This window comes from Canis lupus, chromosome 25 (assembly GCF_003254725.2).
Source record: "Canis lupus dingo isolate Sandy chromosome 25, ASM325472v2, whole genome shotgun sequence".
NCBI classification, from domain to species: Eukaryota; Metazoa; Chordata; class Mammalia; order Carnivora; family Canidae; genus Canis; species Canis lupus.
The window spans coordinates 47254942-47272300 of record NC_064267.1 but is presented as its reverse complement, the minus strand read 5'-3'; the positions used below and the strand labels follow the sequence as shown (position 1 = coordinate 47272300).

At 44.1% G+C, this 17359-nt stretch overlaps 1 protein-coding gene across 1 annotated transcript in view; it reads left to right on the top strand.

The window, feature by feature from the left end:
• Positions 1-471: 471 nt before the first annotated feature.
• Positions 472-17359, top strand: part of ASB18 (ankyrin repeat and SOCS box containing 18) — a 61323-nt gene continuing 44435 nt past the window's right edge. The window contains exons 1-2 of the mRNA XM_025463553.3: positions 472-751; positions 1917-1919. Coding sequence (XP_025319338.1) covers positions 547-751; positions 1917-1919 — 208 coding nt within the window. The 5' untranslated portion in view covers positions 472-546. The remainder of the gene's footprint in view (positions 752-1916; positions 1920-17359) is intronic.

Sequence of the window (17359 nt, the reverse complement as noted above, 5' to 3'; positions counted from 1 at the left end):
CTGTTCCATTCCCTTCAGTATGTTGGTCCTTCACTCTTGACTGTCACCTCATAGCTACAATGCAGCTGCCACATCTCCACACACTGTGTCCATGTTCAAGGGAAGAAAGAAGCACCAGCCACTACTACTTCTCCTTTCAATCAGTTTCAGGGGCTGGTGTTGCAAATCATAAGGTCAGCCTCACAGGCTTGCAGTACCCCTCTGGATCTCCCTCTTCATCTCACTTCTGCTAAAAGAAGGCATTGTTCCATAGGACCAATGAGGGCTCTCTTTTAAAGTAGTGTCCCCTTTTCATCTTCCCCCACTTGCCAACATCTGCACTGCCCCATCTCTAGAATAACCCTGAACCGAGACCTTCAGGAAGATAGATTCCCAGGGCCCTGTGGAGAAAAAGGCCACCAGCCAATGCCCTCCCCAGCAGCTGCAACAGGAGCCAAGATTTGTTCTATTTATAACCATGCCCACAGTGCCCTGCATGACGCAGCTGCTACCTTTGGACTCAGTTGAGAAGAAGAGAAGTTTAGTCAATACACAAACAACATTACAATGTCCAACTCCGATCGCCTTCCGGATTACCCGGTCAACTCAGATTTGGTGAAGAGATTAAAGTCTGCCCTGGACACCAAGGATGAAGAGACAGTGAGCCACTTGATCTGCGCTGAAGTGAGGCACGTGGACGCCGTGATAGAACTGGCCAATGACGACTGGATGAAAGACCCCTCTGCTCAGCTCCCCGCCAGCGTGCTCGTAGGTAACCAGGATGTACCTGACGCTAAATTCCCTACCATGAGCGCATGCGAGGGGTGGGCCACTCCTGGAGGTGGAAGGCTGAACGGTTGAAAAAGGCACATGAGCTGTGCTCGGCTGCCTGGTCCTTGTTGATATACATACACACATGCTGCGTATAGTGCGTGTATCCGTGTGTGTTGCTGTGCAACAGCTGGCGCGTGATACAAATAATTCAAAAAGGGGGAAAGCACTCCGTGGCACCACCATCTTCCCACAGCATCTGTTTTCATTTCTCCACTTCTGCATGTGGATATGTCCATGCAATTTTGTGTTCTGCTCTGTTGGGTTGATATATCTAAAGTATTTTCCGCGGTGCTAGGTCTTCTTAATTTCAATCACCTATCCAGGTGATGAATCACAAAATACTTAAACCAAATGCCTACAAGAGAGGAATATTTGTTTACGTTTTTTGCTCCTACCAATAAGGCCATAATTAGCATCTCTATTAGCATCCGAATGGCTTTTCAGGTTATCTCCTTAAAATAAATCGCCAGGGGCAGAATGATTGGAACAAGGACAGAAAAATTACCAAACTGTTTTCCAAAAGAAAGGGCTTCTATTTCCTCGACAGTGAGTGTGTGTGTGTCTTACCACACCCTGAACATTGCTGGTGATGCGTATTTATTTATCCTTAAGCCACCCACTGAGTAAGTGTGCCCTGGTCATCGCGCACCGCCCACCCGCCCACAACGTCTCATCCACAGGGTTTTTGGTTTTGTCCGTAGACCTCTTCATAGGTGACGTGTCTATTCAGGTGGGCAATCTCTCCCCATTTCTTTGTATTTTGGGGGAGGTCATTTTGTGGATCTTCTTTGTGTAACATATGGAAATATGTTGCCTGATGCAAGATTTACTTTGAATTTCATGGTGTTGTGTTCTAGCTTGTCAGACGTGCTTGACCCCGACAAAATGCACGGGGCTCCTCTCCACCTGCTAAACGGAGTCCCTCCTGACATACATGTATGTGTGCATGCACGTACGTGTACACCTGCACATATGCACCCACACACGCAAACTCATGCTCACACGTGCAGGAAGTATACCAAAGAGGAGTATGCATGGATCATTGGTGCTAGCCACTGGGACTTTCGTGCGATGAAGAGAGGGTTCCAGATCGGTCCTGCAAGGGGGTGACAATCCCTCGACTCCCTCAGGACATGGATGTACTCCCAGGGCCGCCTTTCACCATGGCCTTAAGCAAGCTGCTTTAAGGCTATAGAGAGAAACCATCCCCTGCTTCTTCTTTTCCTTGGTTTTCCTAATATCTATGGCCACGATCAGGGTGAGGGCCCAGGAGCCACGAGCCCAAAGAACAACACACGTTTGTTCTGACCCCAGCTTTACATAGACAGGCACCGTCATCTCCCCAAGTGCACCCAGTGATGCAGGAGATTGCACGGGGGTAGGAGGAGGGGACTTTGTAATCATAAACTGCAATTTGATCAGGAGCCTTGAGCTCTGTGTTTTGCATTTGCCTCCCCCCTCCCGTGGCCCCCCGCAGAGCCCCTCTGCACACTGCCTGCCTTGTGCCTGCCTATGAGGCTGACCTTATAAGTTACATCACCTGCCCAGTGCTCTCTGACTCCTACTGGGTGTAGCTAATGGAAAGTGCTCAGAGGAGCAGGAGAGGTGGGATATTTGCTCCAGGGACCCTTCCCTGCCAGATCTCTGCTGCGATTTGGCTTCATCCTTGTGCCAAAGGCTCAGCCCCTGGCTGACATCCTTTACCTCCCTACTCACCCCTTCAGGCACAGGGATGAGGGCTCCCACTGTAGCTGTGGCCACCCCTCATTGGCTTCCCTGAATCCTGCCTACCTTTGTTATACTTCGTGGTTATGACATCTGTTTTCTGCTATACTTAAAAGCAAGTCCCCCCTCTCCACCTCCCCCTTTACAAAGCCATCCCAGCTCATTGGGGATCTTTGTATTTGGAATCTCCCATTTAAAATATCATTCTTTTCACCTTACTAATTGCCCAGCACCATCTGTACTGTCCCCGCACCATAACTTTGCTGAACTCTTGAAATCAATGAAATTTCTGTTAGAGTTTCATTCTTTCCCACAAAGAACCCATTACATTCTTAACCATATTTGTATGTACTTCTCCCCATCAAACTGCCCCATTCAGAAGGACAAGAACAGTTCATTGCTGATGACATGTTTTAAGGTCTTGGGTTAGTTCGAGGTTGATTTCAACTCAGGGTGATTGTAACACTGAATGATTAAGGCACATCTTGTTACCAGTGACTCTATTTTAGGGAAAGCCAGCCGTCCTTGAACCCGAGGCAGAGAGTGCAGCATGCTCAGTCTTGTGTTCTAGGTATGCCGCTCCAGGCACAATGTGAAAGTAAGACTTGAAGGAAATGAGAAAGGGAAGGAGAGCCTATTTAGGAGGTGACTCTCCAAGTGAGAGATGACAAGGGCCTAAACCAAGAGAACAGGATAAACACAAAGATAAATGACAAAGATGAGAACTGCATGGGTACCCACCCATGGGAAGGTCTTGGTGACAAGTAGAGGCTAGTGCCGCCAACTGAGACCAAAAAACCAGAGGGACCTGATGGTGACGGTGTCCTGAGCCTATGCAGTGTGCCTGGCAGTATGGAGAGTGGAGAATGCAAACAGGAGTAACACACGGGATGCCTCCTAGGCTCACGGCCCAGGCAACGTCAGCGCTGGGTGGCTATTAAGGGTCTGAAGAAGCTCTTGCCGTGGTGTGGGATGTTCCAAAAGGAAGCTTGGGCTCTGCCACCAGTGAGCTGTGTGGCCTTAGGAAAGTCACTTTCTCTTTCTGGGCCAATGACATGAAATTCAATTAAGGCTTTCCAAACAGGTCCATGGTGGAATGAGCTTGGGAGATGCTTCCTGCTGAGTCACATGCTCAGAAATTGGCACAACGGTATATTAAAGGCTCAGTGTGGTTTTGCCACCAGGGGAATTGGCAGTTTGTATATACTTTTTGGGAACCACTGGCTTGGATCAATGTTGAGGTCCCATCCATCTCCGTGCTTCTCTGAGGCTATGATCCCAAAGACTCATTGTCACAGCTTGCAACAGAGCGTGGGTTCTTTTTTGCTGAGTGTGGGAGCAAATGAGCTCTTTCTCCAGGCAACTGTGAGTCCTTGGGGACCATTCTTGGCAGGAACAAGAGCTGTTTGGATTTAAATATACATATGGGGTCTTTAGAATGCTTGAAGAGTGGTCAGAACTTACAGCAATACCTTGAAATGCAGCCCATACTGGGAATGGATACTGTGAGGAGTTTAAATCCTCCAGGGGAAGAATATGAAGATGGGGAATGGGGCTGGGCCAGCGATGACCAACACCAGGAATGCCCACTCAGGCCGGGAGAGGTAGGAGCCAAATGGCATGGTGGCAAATGCATTTGGGGGAGAGGAGGAAAGTTTCCATCCCAAAGATAACCCTGGTTGGCAGGTTTTTGAGTATTGTTCAAAGATGACGACTTGCAAAAATAAGAAAAAGAAAAGTAATCATTCTCTCTTGTGTGCTTGTCAATATGAACACACAAGGACCTTGTATCTGTCAGTGAAATCACCATGTTCATTGCACTGTGAACTTATTATTCCATCAAATGTAACACGCAAAAATAATAATAATTTATTTCATTGCATCCACGTCAGTGTTACAATAAAAGCATAGAGAAAGAGAGGCACCAGCTGAGAAAATGGTGGGAACGGCTTTTTCTGGAGAAGTCTCCCCCAGGCGTATATGGCCCCCCTTGATGATGGCAGAGGTCAGAGGAACTTAAATTTTTAGCCCAAGCAGATCATGGGGCAAAGTGCAGAATGTATCCTCCCTACACAGTTGGCAGAGAGACAGGGGAATGGTCATCAACTGGGATTCCCCTGAAGACACAACTCACATAGTCCCTGCAGGGCCATCTGCTCCCCTGCAAGGATAGGCTTGGGATGGACTGGGAGTGGGCCATGGTCCGTCTCTCTCTCTCTCTCTCTCTCTCTCTCTCTCTCTGTCTCTCTCTATGACAAACTGAACAGGGCTGAGCACAAAGCTCCTCCGTAATCAGCTCCCTAATCTGACCAACAGGAACCTCCCACCAAGCTGCACCCAAATTCTGGGGCACATGAGGACTTCTTCTGCTCACCTAAGCTACTCCCTCCTTCCAGACCCTGCTCAGTGGATGGCTTCTGCCCTAGGGCCACCTCTGCCCATCTGGCCCACAGACTCTCTTCCCTCCACAAGGGCATGAAGCCCTCAGTCTCAATTAGTTACTGAAACACAGGCCTTGCTGGGCTAGTTGTTATATGGACTAGATATTTAAAACTTAAAAACAGCTCCTTGCAGATGAGATCCCTGTCTAACACTTATTGGTATCCAGAGCCTAGCACATGGTCTTTGCCCTGAGAAGGAGCTCAAGGTCCGTGTGTCCTGCCTGACATGGACAGGCTAAATGCCTTTGCTGACATTTAAGGTGAGTGGACACAGATCGCCTTCCCACAGATACTACTAGAGTTAGTCTTTCTACAAAGAAACATTTAATTTTACTTTCTGCTAAAACCAAATCTCTACTGTTTAATATTAATGACAATTGCATCATTTGTCCTTGCATCTCTTCAGTGCCCATCAGCTCACTAACCACCAAGAACATGGGAAGGGAGAAAGGATGGCTGGGGGATGGGTGGTGAGACCCATCTTGTCCCCAAATGCATCAACTGTACAATTTGGTAACTGGCGTAATCAAACTACTTAAGAAACAACTGATTACTAATTGCTATTATTAAGGATGTCAGCATTCCATGATTTTGCTGCTGATATATTATATACAAGTCAAGATGCTACTTGAATTCTTGATTGAAACAGAAAACTAGAGACATTATGTTGTGTTTGGGGTAATGGTATTTAAGCGTCTGGAGGCGAGTTAAGAAATACTAATTGGGTTTTTATTAAGAGATCGCACCCAGCAGCACATATAGGTGGGGAATGAGTGTGGGGAGTGTGTGATAAGCGTGTGCATACATGTCAAGATGGGGTCTGTTTGTGGAATATAACCCTTATCCAACCAGCACCCCTGCAGACTTGACACCAAGTCCATCACCACATTAGGGCAACATCCACCACTCCTTCCCTACGTATGGAGGAGAATATAACCCAGGGCAAACCAAACAGTCAAACATCAGTCAAATGAGCACAGCCCCTCCCTTGTCGTATTCAAGCCTACAACAGAAGCATGCACACTGCTGGTGGCTCTGAGATTTGATGTATTGGGGACAGCAAGAGACTAATACTGAGATGATCCAGGTTCTTCCATTGGCTCTACCACTGCCTCTGTGGTCTTGAACTTGTCAGTCCATCTTTCTGAACCTTAATATCCTCACTTTAAAAAAATGAGATTGGTCAGGCCATCTCTCAGGGTCTTTATAAATTGCACTAACTAAGGTTTTGAGACCATTGACTTGTGTTTGTGGAGGACATTTAAAAAATCCCATCTCCTTCATGTGTTGCATCCTAACAGAGGCCTGTGTAGATCCCACCCCACCTACAAAGAGATGGCTAACGCCACACCCATGGGAGAAGGAAGGTGTCTCCTGGAGTGCTGGTAGTTTAGGAACTTGGCTCAGGGCCAGGCTATTCTAATTGTTGGGGTGAATACGTCCCCAAACCAGAACATGTTAGAACTGGATCACCCCTAAGTAGAAGCAACAGAGAGGAATCACAGGTAGTGAGGACCTTCATGAGGTACATATTTCCCAAGGGCTTTTGTATTTCCCACTTACCCAGCTGAGGAAAACAAGGCTCTAAGACGTTGTGTTACACACCCGGGGTCCAACAGCTGGTAGAAAGTATAAACCCAATGCTCTTCCCAGCATTCCATGATCCCAGCATTCCATGATGTGTATAGTTCTTCCGTCCTACATCTGCATTTTACAGATGGGGACACTGAGGCTCACATTTGTTCCTCCACTGATCAATAGCCAGTTAGCAACAGTGTGTAAACAAGGTATGTTTCCTGAGTTTCAGGCAAGTGCTCTTGATACCTATCCACCCAGACACATTTTGCAGGAGCAAATTTCCCCACTGAAGCTGCATACAACCCTTTGATTTTACCTTACGCATGCATATACTCACACCCACACACGTCAATAGCATGGAGTCTCTGGCTTCAAAATTCAAATATGAGTATTAAGAAAAGACATGGATGAATGAGTGGGGTCCCTGGTTGCAGAATAAAAACAGAAATGGCAAGCAGGAGGTCAGTGGTGACAGGGAAGCATAGACAGGGAGGCACTCCACCATCTCGGCTGCACACCCTGAGCAGAGAATGTGGGGGCAGGGAGACCCTGCTCAAAGCAAAATGAAATTAAACCTTTCTAAGTACTTATAAATCAGCACCTAATGACACTATCCCACCACCAGCCGGAGCATTGCTCTTATTACTTTGATTCACAAGCCAGGAAAAGATCCGGAATTATGCACAAATTATTGTCCCATCTTCTTAATTAACACTGATTGCAAAATTCTTGCTAAAGTCCTTGCTAACAGACTCAATTATGCGCTGCCTGAATTGATTCACCCAGATCAAGTGGAATTTATTAGAAATACACTTTCCTACAATAACATCAGATTATCTTTGAATATAGTTAAATTATTTAGGAATAAAATGGCTCCAGCAACCAGCCTGTGCTTTAGATATAGAAAAATATCTCCCACCACCTAGAATAAAGATATTTCTTTGCTTTCAACCAGATACACACCCTAGGCTCTCTTCTTTCCCAGAAGCAGGTTGAAGCACTGTGATGAGATGAGATGCATGCCTTAGAGCTAATGGTCCAGCTTCAGAGCATATGGGGCAGGAAGAAAAATCCTACAGGGTCACGTCTCAGCTCCCCCCAGTATGGATTGTCACTGCCTGTGGAACACAGTGAAATTGCAATTAGACTAAATCAGGATATTTTCAGAATCAAAATTGAGAAACAGGCTAATAAAGAAATAATGTATGCTGATGACATACTTCTATTAGCATCACTCCCAAGCACACTGGAGAGTTTTGAAAGAACAAAAAGAAATGAGGATGATAGCAAAGAGGCTTTTCTCATTCCCAGGAGGATGATGGTTCCTGCAATGGTGTGTTCTGCTTAGGAAAAACATTCCTAAGGCACTAATTGGAAGTAGCAAATGCACTACCTGTAGCCTGGTTCTCCTTCCCAGTCCCATTGCCCATTATCTTCCAACACCAAATTCAGCAACTGGGTATAAACAGGGGATGGATTTGTCCTACTCACCATGTCCTGGCTCGCAGTAGGTACATGATAAATATTAATAAACCAAATAGCATATGGATGACACTAAAATTCTCTTGGGTTAGCCTTTGATAGATGGATATGTTCTTAATAGGCTGGGATTGAAAAGAAGGGAATCCAAATAAAAGGAGCAGAGTGAGCAAACGTGGAGCAGACAAGGTCATACTGCCCTGTGCAAGGAAGAGAGACCTGCCTGGAAAGGAGAGTGTGTAAATCAGAGCAGAGGAGGAAAGTAAAGGCAAGTAAGTTGGGATAGTATTACGTGAGGCCACAAATTCTAGACATAAATGTTTACACTTATTTGGAAAAGGCAGTGAGGATCCATTCAACAATGGAATGAGAGCATCTAATTTGGAAAAAAACAAAAACCCTTTTACATAGGAAGGATGGCAGTGGGGGCCAAAATCTACTCATTGAATCCCTCAGGCCATACAACACTCCGACCTCTCTTGAAGCTAGAGTTGGCCTTGCTCTAGTCAACAGTGGGCTCAGCAGTAGATCCAAGATGACAGAAGGAAGTCTGTGAATTTGCAAATAGATCAACAAAAAGCATCCAACCTGAAGAACAGAAAGTAATGTGATGGAAAACAAAATGAACAGGGACTGTGGGACAGTTTAGAAGATCTAATGTACCCAACTAGAGCCCAAGAAAGAGAGAAGGAAGTAATGGAGAAGAAAAAAAATATTTAAAGAAATAGACACCAAACATTTCCCAAATTTGATGAAAGACATAAATTTACAGATTCAAGGAGTTCAGCAAGCCAGAAGCAGGATTTGGGGAGGGAAATAAGTCAACTGTGTGCCAGGGTACCTCGATGCTCTGCGACTATGGTTGAGTTGAGTTTGTCTTGAGAATAGAAAGGAGGTTCACTGGAGCGAGGGGAGGGAAAGGCACACAGAGAGCAGGATGCAATAACAGTTTCCTATTCAGAAGTGCATACCTCTCCCTTTCCCACAAACCTGTAGTGGCTCCCTACTGCCTACAGCAAAGGTCAGCCAACCTTGACCTGAGACCTGGCTACCTGTTTTTTACAAGTAAAGTTTTACTGGCCATGCTCAATCATTTTCATATTCCCAATGACTATTCTTGTGCTATCATGGCAGAACTAAAGAGTTGCCACAAAGACCATAGGACTTGCAAAACCTACATTTACTATCTGGCTCTTTACAGGAAAAGTCTGGTAACTCCTGTCCAATAGCTTCCAGTTCAAATTTTATAGCAAGTGTTCAAGGGCCTGAAGGACATGCCAGGAGCTATCTTACCCCATCACTTGCTTCTCCCAGCATCCTTTCACCCACCCTATATTGCAGTCAGTGATGGATAACAGCACTAGTGAGAGCACAGGTGATGCCCTGCCAAGTGTTTGCCATGGAAATGACAGTAGGCATTTAAAAACATTGATAGCAGGCAGCCAGGATGCTTAGCGGTTTAGTGCTCACTTCAGCCCAGGGCATGATCCTGGAGACCCAGGATAGAGTCCCACGTCAGGGTCCCTGCATGGAATGTGCTTCTCCCTCTTCCTGTGTCTCTGCCTCTCTCTCTCTCTCTCTCTCTCTCTCTCTCATGAAAGGATAAATAAAATATTTAAAAAATAAAATAAAAACATTGACAGCCACTTGACAATTAATATGACAGTGAAGATTCCTGGACTTTTTTCCACTGTATTTTTTCTTGTAATTAATTTTAATTGTATTTTTTAAAAGAATCAGTCCATGGCAAATTGAGACAAAAAAAAAAAAATCCCAGGTCCTTCAGTAGTTGAGAAACTCTCTCAAACCACACCCTCAGTGATACCATCAATCCCTTACGCCCTTCTTGGCTCTTGGGCAAGCCACCTCTCTGCTCTCCTGTTTTCATCACCTGTTCTAACAACACGTCCACCCATCCTTCCGAGTGGCCCCGGAGCTTCAGGGGCTCACAGTCTAACACTGAGTGGAGTTTGCCCCACAGGGTATTTGCAGAGCATGAACACCTGTGAAGAAAGGGAGAAAATCACCCTGGCAGAGTAGAGGTTGATCTGTGACACAGGCCCCACAGTGCCATGCGTGGCCAGCTCTAGGGGAGCTCTGGAGCTGAGACCCTTCTCATAGTTTTCCCACATTGGGTCAAGATGGCAGGACCTCCCCATCTTCCACAGCTGAGACAAACCCCAAAGGGAAATAAGACCTCCCTAACAGCAGGGCCTGGGTGGCCTATTTCCATGTCCACCAAAGATCTAGTCTCTACCACTCACCTCGGCTCTGACCTCCCCTGGGCATGCTGGCTGCTGCTTCTTTTCTACCCATATCTTCTCCTCTGCCTGGCCCTCCTTCCAGACTGCACCCATGCCTCGTGCAATGCAGCCCTGAGGCTACTCCTTGCCTCTTGCTCAGCCAAAAATAATGGGATACAGTCCCTCGCTCCCACCATAGGTATAGGAAAGGAAACAGACACCCTCCAGGGGACATGAGCCATTCTGGTCCTTCAGCTCCCTCTGTGCTTTGCACAGATGCCACCTGTGGAAAAAGCCTGTCCCATCCCTACTTCCTGTCACAATAACGCTCTGCTTGATGCATTCTCCCCATCGGACCTGTACCTCTCGTTAGCACCAGTTACTGGTTGCCTCATCTATCTCTCCCACCAAGTGCAACACTTCCTAAGGCAAGGACTTTACTCTTTGCCTCTGTAGGCTGCTAGTACCTGAAAAATCCCCTGTACTTATAAGCTCAATATGGAAATTTACCCTTCCACTTGTAAACTAAGAAGCATCAGTTGTGCCTGTTTTCCAAAATTCAATTTTTTAAAAATCTTATTATTTTAACTTGCATCTGAAATCCGTGGAATTATATATTGTGTGTGTCTTTAACAGTCATTTATATTTTTATAATGCCTTTTTCCTATCTTTCTGTTGGAAACCCAAAGTTTGCATTTTTCTACCAACAGAAAAATAAGTGAAGTCGGCTTTAAATCCATCAGATAAAACTGGCCCCAGTCTGCTCCACGCAGAGCCGCAAAGCAACCAAGCAAGCCCACCAGGAGCCCTCCCTCCTCAACCACAGGATCAGTCAAATTCTCGTTTCTGGAAGGGATATGAAGGGTGACAGGACATAATGATCAGATCAAAGCAACTTCAAGAGAGAAGTATTTTGCTCCCTGTGTGAGATTCATAAAAAACAATCAGTCTTAACATGCAATTTGTCTCAAGAGGCAGTAGCTGCAATTTTATCATGTAATTAAATCCCCATGACAGTCGTAAAGAAACTTCGTCACCTTTATCAGGGAAAGCTTCGATAATATGCTTTCCAGCAACGTCCCCAGAGTCTATAAATGTCCTTCCAGGGCTATTTACTCGTGGCTGTGCATGCTGAGGACCTGGCTGCTCTGTTTCACACTCCACCACAGTGGATATGCAGCACTCAAGGGCACCTTTGTTTCTGAGCTTCCAAAAAAGCCCTCCTGGGCTATGGATGAAAGCAGCACTTGACCTTTGGATAAGATCACATTCATAATGAGAAGTGACTTCGTTGTTTTGCGTAATCCACTTTGGGCTGGGTAGCAATGTCGGGGAAAATAGGTTATCGAGGTATTTCCCCCACCCCCCCACCCCCGCCATATTGTGTTCTTCTACATGATGGGAATGAGATTTCTTAATAATGTGGAATCAGTACAGACAATTTAAGTCATTATTAATAGATACACTTGATCTGAGGAAGTAAAATGTTTTAATGTTTTGTTAAATGAGGTGTGCTGTGCTAACATTGTTATTCAGAGAAAAGGTTGAGATATTTTAACACTTTTTTATATTAATGTCTGTGTGACTAACTCTGGTGGATGGGTGAATGTGTCCTGGAGCTCTTAAAAGCAGAGCCTTACACACCCTCCTAGCTTATTATTCTAAAAACTTTTTTTTTTATTTGAAACAGCTACAGGGAGTGGGGATGAAGGAGGAATGGCCTTTAGAAATTAAATGGGAGAGTGGGGAACCAAAATAAGATAAAATGATCTACAGGGAAAGTAAATTCACTGTAAGACCTTTGCTATTGGCCAAGCGGTATAGTAATGCGAATATTCTAGGGTCTAATGGGAATTTCATATGTGGCCATTTACAGAAACGATTCGTGTAGGAAGTATGAATTGACCAGGCTAACAATATACATTCACATATTTGAGAACATGCTCAGAATCTCACAATGTCCACCTGAGGAATGACTTCCTGCCCTAGCTTGTCCATTTACTTGGACGCTTGACCCCAGAAGGAAGTTGACATTTGCCCAATGGCACAGGAAAGCATCCACCCATTTGGCTGTCTCCAAGAACACAAAATAATGGCAGGACATCTTGCGGCCTGGGGAACTCTACCTTGGGGCCTGAACACATGGAAAGTCTCTGTCCTGGAGAAACAGCCTGACCCTGTAATAAAATCCACATTTCAGGCTCAACTAGATTCTCCCACTAAGTACCACAGAGCTCATCCTCAGATACTTCTGAGCAAAAGAAAATCATTCATTGATTCAATGGCAGGATGCAAAGATTCTGACATCACTTGAGAATAATAACTACCATTTATTCAAACACTATCATTTGTACATCTCATAATTTCAGGGTGGATTTTACTTTTCCATCTCATTTGATCCCAAGACCAAAACTCCTTCTCACTAACTACCTACCCTTCAAGGCTCTGTGTTGAGAGCCAGTTTTTCTGTCTCCTATGGCTAAAACATTATAAGTCCCAAAAATATTCTTTGCAAAATTACATTTAAGTCCAGTTGACTACCTGGATAGTTAGTAGAGAGATTTAGTCCATTCACTGGGCCGTCCAGATAGAAGCTGGGTATCCACCCCTATTAGGATTTTTGTCCTTCTTTTCCCAGGATTACTTCACTGTATGCAATAAAAGGCCACCACAATCAAATTTGTTTAGTATTCTGAAATGCTCCAGAGATACAAGTTAAGTTCCTCCATCAAACAGGTATCGTTTGATAGCTCTTCTGAAGAACTAAAACTATTAAGCGTGTGATTTGGAGAAAATTATTTTCATCAGAATTCCTCTCTTTCAAGAAGGGCATTGTTTGCTCAGAAGAATTTCCTGGATCAGGTCCCTGGAGTTGAGGCTAAAACTGGCAGGGATGAGAGAATGCCTGAAACCACAAGGAAGGGGAAGGATGGGGGAGGAGGGACTTAAGTGGTTGAGCCAGAGACAGAGGAAGTGTGGACAGAGGAGAGAGGTAGGATATGGTGCCAGATGCTTCATACCCTCAGGATAGTCACCAAACTCCCTGTGTGATGTTGGTAGTGGACTTAAAAGCAAACAAACCCAACCAAAAAACTAAGGAGCTAATTTTGTGCCTCAGTCTGGGGGCAGGACAGAGCGTACACAGTCTGAGCAAACAGGGAGCCATCGGGGTTCCAGGGAGGACTCTGGGTGCTATGAAGCCCGGGGTCCCAGTGAGGAAGGAAACTCAAACTGACATCTGGCTGACATGAGCGACTCTGTAGCCATATGCTTTGAATGGTTTAAAATAATGTCAAATAGGGCAGCCCAGGTGGCTCAGCGGTTTAACGCCGACTTCAGCCCAGAGCCTGATCCTGGAGACCTGGGATCGAGTCCCACGTCGGGCTCCCTGCAATGGAGCCTGCTTCCCCCTCTGCCTCTCTCTCTCTCTCATGAATAAATAAATAAAATCTTTTTTAAGATTTTTTTAAAAAGTCAGTTTGCTGCATTTATGTCACCTAAATTTGGGTATAAACATTAGCAATAACACCACTAACCTCAGACCCTAAAATCAAGAAAAAGGCAACTCTAGTACTACAAACAGGAGCCCCCAGCAGGGTGCAACAGTCTCAGCCACCTGACCCAGAGGACAAAGGAATCCTATGTGCCTGGGGTTTTAATGTTACCTTGGGGCATCAATTGAATCAGCCCATTGCTCTGGCCTGTTGAGATTTTTCGTGACTGTGATTGTGTCAGGCTCTATGTCAACCACTGTCAATCTGATATCCACCCTTCCATATGTTCACATAAATCATCCACAGGCATATATCATACGAGATCAGAATGAAACCCTTATCTACACATTAGAAGCACCTTTGGGGGTTGGGTGCGGGTATTCTAACAGACCTGATGCCCCGGCTACACTCCCCAACCATGACACCAGGACCTCTCAGGTTGAGATCCAGACAACTGTATCTTCTTAATGTTCCCCAAATGGTTCCATCTTCGAGCCAAGATTTAAAACACTGGTCTGCAGATATAGATATTATTTCTCAAGTTAGAGTTTTTAGCAAGGTTTTCCTAAAAGAAGACCCATATTTTTTTTTCCACCTTCTCTAAAAGGTTTCCAGGAAACTTTCTTTTTTTTTTTTTTTTTTTAATTTTTTTTTATTTATTTATGATAGTCACACAGAGAGAGAGAGAGAGAGAGAGAGAGAGGCAGAGGGAGAAGCAGGCCCCATGCATCGGGAGCCCGACGTGGGATCCGATCCCGGGTCTCCAGGATCGCGCCCTGGGCCAAAGGCAGGCGCTAAACCGCTGCGCCACCCAGGGATCCCTCCAGGAAACTTTCTACTACAGGTGGAACTATAACCTATGCCTCATCCCCTCTACATATTAATGAATAATTCCACGTCACAAAGGAAAATTATCTTATGCACTGTGACTTGTTCCTAGTGACCCACAGAGATCCAAGTACCTGCACTCCCTTTTCTAAATGTTCCCAAACCATCTTTCTCAACCCTTTTTAGGGATCTTGCCCAGCATTGATGTCAATTCAGACTTTGAGGAATCAAATTCTTTATTTGAAAACTAAAACTCTAGTCTTTCTGGTTCTTCTGTTTTCTCATAATTCCCCAAGGATTTTGATAATCATATACACAGCACATACAAATTCACTCTTGGAAAAAAGTTTTCATATGGTGGTATCCCTGGATGGCTCAAAGGTTCAGGGCCTGCCTTTGGCCCAGGGCGTGATCCTGGAGTCCCGGGATCGAGTCCCACGTCAGGCTCCCTCTGCCTGTGTCTCTGCCTCTCTCTCTCTCTTTCTCTCTCTCTCTCTCTGTCTGTCTCTTGTGAATAATTAGGTAAAATCTTTAAAAAAAAAAAAAAGTTATCATATGGACTGAAATAGGCAGAGAGGATAAGGTTTGAGTTGTATCTTCAAGCTTATGCATTGGCTTTGACTAAGCTGAGAAGGGTGAGAACAATGAAAATGAAATTAAAATGGCCTGATCCAAGCACGGTATAGGTGGAGAGAACTGCTGTGCAATGAGCAAGAAGGAATCCAGTGCTGGGGCAGGAAATAGTGCCATTCACCTGTCACTAAGGGACATTGTTCAGCTGGCCGGAAAGAGGACTAAAAACTCCTGTGTGTTAGGATCCTGTGGTCTGGGCTTTTTCCCATGCGATCCTTGGTGGCAGGATTGCTGTATTTTTTTGTCTCTGTATCCCCAAAACCTAACAACACACCCTAGAGCATAATATTCCGTGAATTCTTATTGAATGATGAACGAATGGATTGGTTTACAAGTGTTTGTAGGTTTTTTGTTTTTTATATTGTTTTTTAAGTGTAATAATCACACATATGGCTATTATTGCTCTTTAAAAACAGAAACTAAACACTTTTGTTATGCTCCTGAAGTAATCTACATGTCCTACTCGTGCTGTCTCCCATGAGCTATTTTTAAAGCTCTCACATGTCTGTTCCTGGACTACTACTCTCAACCCACAGAAATCAAGCTTGGATATTTAGGGCACTGTTGACAAATATAATGCATGGAAAGCTAAATTTAGCACAGAACACAGGCCAGAATGGCTCTTATCCCTGGACTCACCTCCAATTTTCCCACCCCTTTTAAAAATAACCCATGACAAAAGAGTTCAGGAACAAAGACATTCTCCAGTTTAAAGTGAAGCATAAGTTGGATCATAGTGTAGCTGTGTATGAGTAAGTCCTTCAGAAAGAATCTAATCACAATCAGTCTGAGAAAAATAACATGGCAAATGGCTAAGCTTATAGAAATGAAAATCCAAAGAATTAATAGAGCAACTGCATAGTATGTAAATGAAGTCAGGAGAGGGCTTGGCTTTATTCTAGTGTCTATATAGTGCTGCCTTTCTTCATTTTCTGATGCACGTGTTTCTTATGTCCGATGGAGGCTGTGCATTCCCTACAAACATGGTCCATATATTCTTTACCACAGCATTGTCCACAGTACCCAGCAGTGTTAGAGGCACATAGGAGGCCCTTGAAAAAATCTTGGCTCTTCCACAGTTGACACTGATTCTATCTTTGCTACTGATCTGGAGACAAGAGAGACAAAATTTAAAACATGTAAAACGAAGTTTCAAAGAGCCCTCTTATGGATCAGTTCTTATGGATTGAGAAAAACCAGTATTGTTAAAATGTCCATAACACCCAAAGCAATCTACAGATTTAATGCAATCCCTATAAGAACATTTTTTAATAGAACTAGAAAAAATAATCCTAAAATATAGAGAGAACAGCAAAAAAAATTCAAATAGCTAAAACAGTCTTAAAAAAAAAGAAGAACAAAGTTGAAGTGGAGGTATTACAATCCCAGACATCAAGATACAATAGAAAACTGTAGTAATCAAAGCAGTATGGTACTGGCACAAAAATAGACACATAGATCAATGGAATGGAATAAAGAATCCAGGAATAAACCCATGATTATACAGTTAATTATTCTATGACAAAGAAGGCAAGACTATCCAATGGGGAAAAGTCTCCACCAAATGGTACTGGGAAAACTGGACAGCAACATGGCAAAGAATGAAACTGGACCATTTTCTTACACCATACACAAAAATAAACTCAAAATGGATTAAAGACCTAAATGTAGGGCCTGAAACCATAAAATCCCTAGAAGAAAACATAGGCAATAATTTCATTGATATCAATCAGAAACATGTTTCTAGATATGTCTCCTATGGCAAGGGAAACATAAACAAAAGTAAACTATTGGAATTACATCAAAATAAAAGACTACTGCATAGCAAAGGAAACCATCAACAAACAAAAGGGCAACCTACTGAATGGGAGAAGATATTTGCAAATGACATATCTTATAGGAGGTTAATATCCAAAATATATAAAGAATTTATAAAACTCAACACCAAAGAATAATAATCCATTAAAAATGAGCAGAGAACCTAAAAAGACATTTTTTCAAAGTAGACATACAGATGGCCAACAAGCACATGTAAAGATGCTCAACATCACTGATCATTAGGAAATGCAAATTAAAACCATGAAGAGATACACTTGTCAGAAGGGCTAAAATAGAAAACACAAGA